Below are 10,212 nucleotides of genomic sequence, written 5' to 3' on the forward strand. Positions count from 1 at the left end.
AACGTTACGTAGAAAGTACCATTCTATTGTACTATGTGTGATCGAATAAAATGCATTTTATCTCTGACTGAAGCAAATTATAAAACATTATAATTCAAATACATAGTTTTTAATCAAATTAAAAATATTTGTAACGAAGTTGTATAGTTAAAACTATTAATAAACTCTAAAATAAAAGATATACACAGCTCATTTCATAGGTCTCTCAGTTTACAAAACGTTTGTAGTACATGTAAACAACACAGACTGTTCTATTCTTACAGCTCCAGTAAAGCTACACCACAACTATTTGCTCAAGAAATCCGGAATTTAAGTGACAAACTAGATAAATAGCTGCTAGTTCATAACACCCACCGCCAACTGTTGGGTAACATGTAAAATCAATTAGTTGGATTTGTCCGTTACTCTTATAACTCATCCACAGAACTTCAGATAAATTGTTCAACACCCTGACCACCAGGGTTCTCTCGGTTCACTTTTCTTCAACAAGTTTCTCTATGTAATTTGAAGTCAAATATTTATCATTATTGTAAAGTAACGTACATATTTATCAAATTATTAATAAATAGAATGTTATTGAAGACTACAGACAAAAAAATACTCTTGTATTTGGAAATGTGTAAGATTTACTCGTGGCTAGTGTTAAGGAATACAGCTTAAACACAAAACATATCTGTGTAAACACATAAAACAGTTTATCACTAGTACATTCTAGGTCATACGAGAAGCCTATCTAAATATTATTAAACATTAACATGGCGATTTGAGTTTTTAATGTAACAACGTTGTCTGTTATGAGTTACGTTACCCTGTGGACATCATTGGAGTGGTAATACAACAATTAACGTCTTGAGACTTGTTACTGTTAAAATATAAACTACACACTTTAATACGGTTATGGACAGATATCCGTTTAAAAGAAACCCTCTTGAACGTATATATATATATATATAACAATGGTTTCTTCTTATTCATACAGTAAGTTTTCTTTCTTTAAGTGTAATATTATATAACGGTCTATGTGTACTTTACTATTTACAAGCATCTAACCTTGTATTTCAGTTATAAGACCTCACGTATACCGTTAAATCAAATCTCAAGAACCTTGTTTTTATTTGTGGTTTATTCACATAAAGTTATATCAACAACTTTATCTCTCTAATTTTGTTTATATTAATGCCTTCGTCTATATATCTTGTTCATATGAACATGACGACCGAATCTACTTTTAACTCAGTAAACGTGACACTATTAGTACATTATATAGATGTACCATCCTAAAAGTAGGAACACTTTGTAAAACATAGGAGAAACAACGTTCCGTCTTGTAACCTGAATATCTGTTCTTGTTTTTACAGGGTTAACACTTCACTGACAAATATGAGAAAAAGAGAGAGGCCTAAAACTCGTTGTAAAATTAACTTTCTCACATCTATTGTCTATAACTCAATAGTAAAACCAGTCAGTAGCACTTGTAAAAACGGGAGCCCTACTTTCTTCTGACGATAAGTAATCTTGTAAGTCACGTGACTGTTACTGTTACTTTCTATTGGTTATCCAGGTGTTTCCGGGAAGCATCGTATCTGTTTCCTGATAAATTTGATACAAAAGACAGCCACCAAGAATAGACAGCTATTTCATGTCCATCAGTTGAGACAAACGAACAAAAATGTTTGGAAAGGTGATTTTGTTTCTTTTGTTGACGTCACTTTGTAGCTTCTCGCTAGCCACAGGTATAGTTCTCTTTTGTTACGTCTTCTGTAAGATTCATTTCTGTTCTAACCGTGAAACAACACTATTAATTCGTAATGGTAGTAGTTATAACTGGTTTAAAGTTTCTACGTACAAGTTTGAAATCTTGTTTTCACCATATCTAACACAGAAATGTTTCCATAGTGTTCAATTACACTGTGAGATAAATGTGTTGCAGAATTCTCTGAGTGTAAAATTTAAAACCATTAACCAATGTTAGGTTTAAGTGTTATAAGTACAAGTATTGGTCGTGAAACAGCTATTATACTAAGTGATAACCTACCAATATTTTTTCAAACCTAGCGTATACAGTGGTAGCAGTGGCTGCTTGATATAGCAGAGTGCTCGGCTTCTTGTTCAGGTTTTTTTAACAAAGTTCCCTTTCATTTTGTTCTGTATAAACATTTTGCATTTCGAGGTATTTATACTGTAGTATATTGAACGTGAATATATATATATTACAGTTACTAAAACACTACTTGCTAAAATTGTGGAAACTTAAAAACGTTCAGCGTACACAACATGTATATTTATAACACTAACATGAGACCAACAACTCTAGGTACATTCATGTAGTTGGAATACCAATAATATACATATTGATTCTGTAACACGGAAGATGGAAGTTTCCCGGAAATACGTAACATGATGCACTACAAAAAGCTGATACATTGTTCTGTCTAATTTCCTTATTTAATGTATCTAAACAAACACGTGTTCAGTAGATTTATAAAGGAACATATCATTCCTTTTGATAGATTATTTTAGATTTCTAATAGTAGACAATATGAAACTAACTTAGAGTTTATTTATTTTTTATATTACATCGTTTGTCTTGAGAATAAAAGAAGTAACAGACAGTGACAAACTTAGTTGTCTAATAACCTGCAAGTGATATGTTGTTAGTCAATAAACTATAGGTTATAAGTGGTTTTCTAATAACCTAGATGTTATATTTTGTTATCAAATAACCTACAGGTTATATATCGTTATTGAATAAAACAAATGTTAGATATCGTTATCCGATAATCTGCATTATATGTATTATTCTCCAGTGAGCTACAAGTTATTTCTCTACCTAAGGTGGGTATAGCCGTGATATCTTATTGTGTAGTTTATTCTTTAAAAAATAAATCACTTCTACAGTTGTAATAAACAGCCTAACAGAATTAACTGGATCATTAATCTAGTTGTAACAATAAATCACTTTATAATTATTCCACGAGAACTGTATCTGCTGGTAAGGCTTAGCTAACCCTGGATTCATCACGACTTTTCTTCTTCTAAGTAAACAAATATTTAAACAGGATTTGCTTGCGTCACGTTCGAATTTTGTCAAGGTCATCTAACGTAATATAGAACTATCATCAAAAGCGAGACACACTTTAAGTTCATCAGGTGACCAGTAGGTATTTGTTTTTTTTGTACTTAATGTACATTTGTACACAATGGGCTATTTATTTTGTGTACATTGTAAGTGTAAAAATTAGAAATGTTGAGAATTGTGGAAGGAAAAACCTGTAATCCAACCTTTCGTCAGACTAAAGGACAAAAAATATATCCTTTCACAATATAACAAACCATATAGAAATGGTAAAATAAGGGATCGTTTATATAGTCGAATTTATCCAACTGTTGAAAACTAAAAACACATTTGGCAGACATATTGGGATTTTTTAATGATCAAAGAAAGCGTAAACCAATCAACCCTCAGGGACAATATTACTGGTCGACAATCAGTTTGGTGACAATCCGATTGCCGGCACACCAATATTTCGAATGTACCAGTATTATCTCAAATAGTAATCTAGATGAGTGTTTATGGCTGTCGAAGAAAATTAATTAGCTCCACTTTTCAGCAAGATTGTATTTTTTGTAATATATAAATCATAATTACGTCATTTTTAGTTTTTGCTGTAACACATCTGTAACACTTTGAATTTAAATATCTTTTACACACTTTGCTATTTCGGTTCAATTTTCGAAGAATTCATACAATACTCCTCACGAACTTGTTTCGTCATTGTAATTTGTATTTATCTATTGAAAATTCAACAAATAACTCATACGCTTCGTAAACCTGATCCCTGTATATATAAACATGCACGTATTCCACTGAATAAACGTATATATAACAACAACTCCATCTCATTACACAATTGTCCACAACCTTCTATCGACAAGATGTGTTTACATAACTTGTCTAGTTAACGACCGTCTTTGGACATAATTTATTGACGCCCAAACAGCAGATTTCCAACCTGCCTATTTATCCAACTCTTGAAATCCTGCCTATTACCCATACGAATTTATCCAACTCTTGAAATCCTGCTTATTACCCATACGAATTTATCCAACTCATGAAATCCTGCCTATTACTCATACGAAATGTATTTTTACAGAACTCATTAAGAACACTTCCACACAACTACATTTTGTTTAATTGTTACAGAAATCAGATTACTGCACGATTACATTTTGAACACGACTCAGGTTTGATGTTTTTAATATTTAAAGAAAGGGAAGAAAAAGATAGAAAGAAAAATGTACAACAGATAGACAGACAAACTAAAAATAATAAAAACTGTGAATACATTTTACTATTTCGGACTCTGTATTGTCTGACCATGAAACAGAGTGTGATTACAGCAGGGTTTTTCCCTAGTGAGGTAAATTACCACATTGTTAGCGGAGAGAAACTTCCTATATAAGAGTTAACGTCACCACGGGTAAGTATCCACAATCCAAATGTCTCGAAAAGTATTGTTGTTCGTTGTTGGGATTTTGTTGTACGTCGCAGTTACTGCAGGTAAGTTTGGTAATTCTTTGGGACTGATTTGTTTTGAATTTCACGCAAAGCTACAGGAGGGCTATCTGCGCTGACCGTCACCAATTTAACAGCGTAAGACTAAAGGAAGGGCAGCTACTCAGCACCACCAACCGCCAACAGTTGGGCTACTCTTTTATCAACGAATAGTGGGATTGACCGTCACATCATAACGTTGCAACAGTATACAGAGCGAGCATGTTTGGTGTGACAGGGATTCGAACCCAAGACCTACATACGACGAGTCGAATGTCTCAAGCACCTGGCCTTGACAGGTCACAATTCTTTAGGAAAGCATGTAAACAAACTAATTATAAATATATGTATCTTTCTATCATGCCACGATTTTAGTTCGTAATCTTTACTGTAGATCAAAGTAGTTAATCTGGACAATATTAAAAGTAGTTAATCTGGATAATATTCGAATCGAACCAACCTCTTCTTTTTCTGCGGAAATTACGTAACATCCTTCCTCCCATATCCTCTGGTTACGTAAGGCATTTCTGTTTATATCTACCAATCACGTAAAGTTTCATTTTGAAAAGTTAATTGTTTTAAAGTACGGATCATTTTCATTTATAACTATAACTACTTTTCACTCAATAAGCAGATACTTTAAAAATTAGAAAGATTGAAAGTAATCAGCTTGTTCATGTACAGGAACTATTTTGTTCTGCTCTACTATTGTCTTATGGTAATCAGCTTGTTCATGTACAGGAACTATTTTGTTCTGCCCTACTATTATCTTACGGTAATCAGCTTGTTCATGTACAGGAACTATTTTGATCTGCTCTACTATTGTCTTATGGTAATCAGCTTGTTCATGTACAGGAACTATTTTGTTCTGCTCTACTATTGTCTTATGGTAATCAGCTTGTTCATGTACAGGAACTATTTTGTTCTGCTCTACTATTGTCTTATGGTAATCAGCTTGTTCATGTACAGGAACTATTTTGTTCTGCTCTTTATATGCAAAAACGGCTCGTTTGGGCTGAGAAAACACTTTACATAGAAAAGCGAACAACGTTTCGACCTTCTTCGAAACCTGACGATGACCGAAGAAGGTCGAAACGTTGTTCGCTCTTCTATGTAAAGTGTTTTCTCAGCCCAAACGAGCCGTTTTTGCATATAAATTTCTCAACAAGTGGGTTTCTCGTCATCACTGATTATTTGTCCTGCTCTATTATTGTCTTATGGTAATCAGCTTGTTCATGTACAGGAACTATTTTGTTCTGCTCTACTATTGTCTTATGGTAATCAGCTTGTTCATGCACAGGAACTATTTTGTTCTGCTCTACTATTGTCTTACGGTAATCAGCTTGTTCATGTACAGGAACTATTTTGTTCTGCCTTACTATTGTCTTACGGTAATCAGGCTTGTTCATGTACAGGAACTATTTTGTTCTGCCCTACTATTGTCTTACGGTAATCAGCTTGTTCATGTACAGGAACTATTTTGTTCTGCCCTACTATTGTCTTACGGTAATCAGCTTGTTCATGTATAGGAACTATTTTGTTCTGCCTTACTATTGTCTTACGGTAATCAGATTGTTCATGTACAGGAACTATTTTGTTCTGCTCTACTATTGTCTTATGGTAATCAGCTTGTTCATGCACAGGAACTATTTTGTTCTGCTCTACTATTGTCTTACGGTAATCAGCTTGTTCATGTACAGGAACTATTTTGTTCTGCCCTACTATTGTCTTACGGTAATCAGCTTGTTCATGCACAGGAACTATTTTGTTCTGCTCTACTATTGTCTCACGGTAATCAGCTTGTTCATGTACAGGAACTATTTTGTTCTGCTCTACTATTGTCTTAAGCTTGACATGGCCAGGTGGGTTAAGGCGTGTGACTCGTAATCTGAGAGTCACGGGTTCGAATCTCGGTGGCATCAAACATACTCGCTCTTTCAGCCATAGGGGCGTGATAATGTTACGGTCAATCCCACTATTCGTTGGTAAAATAGTAGCCGAAGAGTTGGCGGTTGGTGGTGATGACTAGCTACCTTCCACTGCTACCTTCTTACACTGCTAAATCAGGGACGGCTAGCGCAGATAGACCTCTAGTAGCTTTGCGCGAAATTCAAAACAAACAAACAAACCACTGTCTTAAAGTGTGAAGACGACACATGCTTTCAGAAAGTAGTACTATATATATCTTCGTAACGATTGGATAGATCAAGGTAAATAAATTAATGTATAATTTGATAACAAAGACATATAATTTTAGATGTAAGGTCAAAAAACTAGTATAAAATTAAATAACTTCCAAGGTTTAAGTGTGAAGTTTATTGGAAATATCAAGTTATATCTGACAGTAACTTTAACATGTTGTTCACATGTCACTAACGGACTAATTCTCTACATTTAATTAGTTTCCGTATTTTAAAATTATGTCTTATAAAGATTATGCTATGGTAATTTTATTTGTAATCACAAACGGTACAAAAATACTTTAGTCTCAAACGAAAACAATAAAAACTGTACCCATAAAATACATAATAAATAAATACTTCTGTTTTGAACATAAAGTTTTCTAAACATTCTAACTTTATCTGTCTACAATATTCCATTTTTAGCCACTTTCTGGTTTGGAGTGCCAAGAGACATCTTATGAGCACAATGAACTAAACAGCAGACTACTGACATTGCCGGGTTTTTTAATTTGAGCACGCAAACCACCTAAAGGTGTTGCTATTACTTAAATAGTGGGATCTACTATAACACTTATAACGCACCAACAGCTAAAAATGCGAAACGTATTTGATTATAAGGTGTCTCTAAACCAAGAACCGTGAATCTCGTTGGGACAGATTAACCATTATGCCCCAAATGAAGTGTTTTCTTCTTTTATTACAATTTAAATACCCCAGTAATTACTGGGCAATAAACAGTACAATATTTTTTCACATTAAGACATAAATATATTTTATATAAAAATAGCAAAGTTATTATCTTTAGATATACCTGTAGTGGTGAAAAATACAATCAAGATAATTTCATTTTTGTCTTTACAGAAAGAGGCTTTCTGGACTGTACATCACCTCCAGTAACAGGTCCATGTCGTGCAGGATTTAAACGTTACAATTACAATACAAGAACCAAACAATGTGAACCATTTAAATACGGTGGTTGTAAAGGGAATGGAAACCGGTACAAATCTGAACAGGATTGTTTGGATGCTTGTTCAGGTTTCTAAAGTAGGCTTACACTTTCAGGTTCAATAAAGACCTTAATTATTTAAAATTTAAAATTATACACAGAAAATCAGTAACAAATGTAATGATCATGTAATTAAGATTATTTATACAAAATTATTATTATTAATCATTCTATCACTTTCCTAAACCAAGTTAGAAACCAAGTTTAGAAGTGAAGAACACGAATTATATCAGGACTAAATTAATAATATAGAAAATTAGTTTTCATATTATAAGGTAGACAGTTCATCAAAATATAATCTGTGTTGAAGGACGAATACGTGAAATATTGTTCATAATAGTGAACAGTATTTTATTAATACAATAAACTATATGTACTCAACAGTGTACAAACACGTGATTGTTAACAGCAAGTTCTGATGATGTCAAGTAGTATATTACTGTTAAAACAAAATAAATTATTGTTAATACAAAGATAGTACATTATTATTAATTATACTTAGTACACGTTGTTAACACAAACTGGTGTATTACTGTATTATAATAAATTTACCACAAAGTCACACTTTGTACGTTACAGTTACAAACTGCAATAACAATTAATACATGTTTGTCCAATCATGCACAACCTTAGCTGTTATTACTTGGTTATTTACTCAGCTCGTAGCATGTAAAAAATAACCTCAGTTTGGAATATTATGAACATATTTTGACCAAGAATGCAGTACACTACTGTCAATACCAAGTAATGTATCATCGTTACACAAAGTATTGCATTACAGTTAACATCAAGAATATGTTTTTCACCAGTATTACATTATTATTAGGAACACGTGGTGCATTACTGTTAAACCCATTGAGTGAAACAATAAAAAACATTCGTTTGTTTACAATTTTGAGTAAAGATAATTTTGTTTGTTAATTAATTTATAAAGGTATGAACTGTTTAGTATTTAAAACCTAAATAATATCATATAAAGATTCTATAAATATATTTGTTACATATGAACACTGACAACCATGAACGAAACGACCCTAATCAACATCTACTTTCATGTTTCAGGTTCACGTTAGGCCTTACGTCCCTAGACGAAGACGCTTCACGGACTCTGTGATAACCACGATACTTTATATTTTCAAATATTGTTGTTATGTGTGTTTCTACATATACGTGTTCAATACCTTCACTTCTCTCTATTCTTATAATAAAAATATATAAAGGAAACCAATAAATATCTGTATTTCTGAATTAATCTTTGTTTTACTGGTATATCATTTAATATCGTGAATAATTTGTTGTGCCACAATAACGTTCAGAATTATTCTATTAGGAACATTTTGGGAGAAACTAAACCTATTCACGTATCATTTGTCGACATGTGAATTACTTTGTCTTCCTTATTTCTGAATTTAATGTAATTAATTCAATTAAAAATAATACATTTGTTATAGTTTTATCTTGTATTTGTTTATAACACTGTTCAAAATAGAAACGTTTGTTCTTCACTCTAATAATTAGACAAGCATCATAAAATATTCTTCATACTTTCAAATGTGATTGTGTTATAAAAGTAACAATCAGTACCTGAGCATGTTTCATATTATTCTTGATAACAAAATTATAGAGTAAAAATAAATAATTAATTAAATGCAAACTCAAGTGATCCCAGTACAGGTATTAGTGGACAAGTGCTTTGTGTGTAGTTTTATATGTAACTGTATTAGAACATCAACAAGTTTATAGTGAACTAACACTAACAACAAACACGTTTCTCTGTTTGTTTTATTGTCTGAAGACATTGAAATAAGACGAATGTCATAAGTAATGAAGAATAATCTGGATTAATTATAGCCGTTAGATAAACTTACGTGTCAACATACGACAATAGATAACGAAGTAGATCACGTGCTTCTGGACAGCCATGATATCATAGTTCCAGTGTAACAACATGATATTTATCATCATATCTCAACATGACAATAATTAATACAGTTGGTATAAAACAGTAACTCGTTAGTCACTTAAATCTCCTAACCAATTAAATGGTCCTGAAAAGGACACTAATCGTTAATGTATTAGTTCCATGGATTTCCTATCAATTTATATTATCTTAAAACAATTATATCGTGAAATTATTAAACTTAATTATTGACTCTATAATGATAAATCAAGTAGCTTTTACAGAGATTTTCGACTGTTATTTTTGATATGCAAGACAAAATAGTTCATTCTATATAAGATATTTTTTCATATGTTTATCTCATGTTTTACAAAGGTAGGTGGCGTTCCAGATATATATTGTATTACTAAAGCAAATATATTTTTCGATGTGTCTCAACATGGGTCATCAAGGAAACGTTTATTAAATATTATGGAATAAGTGAACTTTCACTAGTTTTACTTTATAACCTGACAACATATTTTATTTTTCACATAATATTTTAAGTTATATCTCACCTAACATTCAC

At 32.2% G+C, this 10,212-nt stretch overlaps 1 protein-coding gene across 1 annotated transcript; it reads left to right on the plus strand.

The window, feature by feature from the left end:
* The first annotated feature begins 4,406 nt into the window (after positions 1-4,406).
* LOC143226655 (proteinase inhibitor) lies at positions 4,407-8,996 on the plus strand. Its single transcript, XM_076457889.1, has 3 exons — positions 4,407-4,561; positions 7,600-7,782; positions 8,807-8,996. Exons 1-2 carry the CDS (start codon positions 4,501-4,503, stop codon positions 7,779-7,781), a joined length of 243 nt encoding a protein of 80 aa, XP_076314004.1. The 5' UTR covers positions 4,407-4,500; the 3' UTR covers position 7,782; positions 8,807-8,996.
* Positions 8,997-10,212: the final 1,216 nt, after the last annotated feature.

This window comes from Tachypleus tridentatus, chromosome 9 (assembly GCF_004210375.1).
Source record: "Tachypleus tridentatus isolate NWPU-2018 chromosome 9, ASM421037v1, whole genome shotgun sequence".
Lineage (NCBI taxonomy): Eukaryota > Metazoa > Arthropoda > Merostomata > Xiphosura > Limulidae > Tachypleus > Tachypleus tridentatus.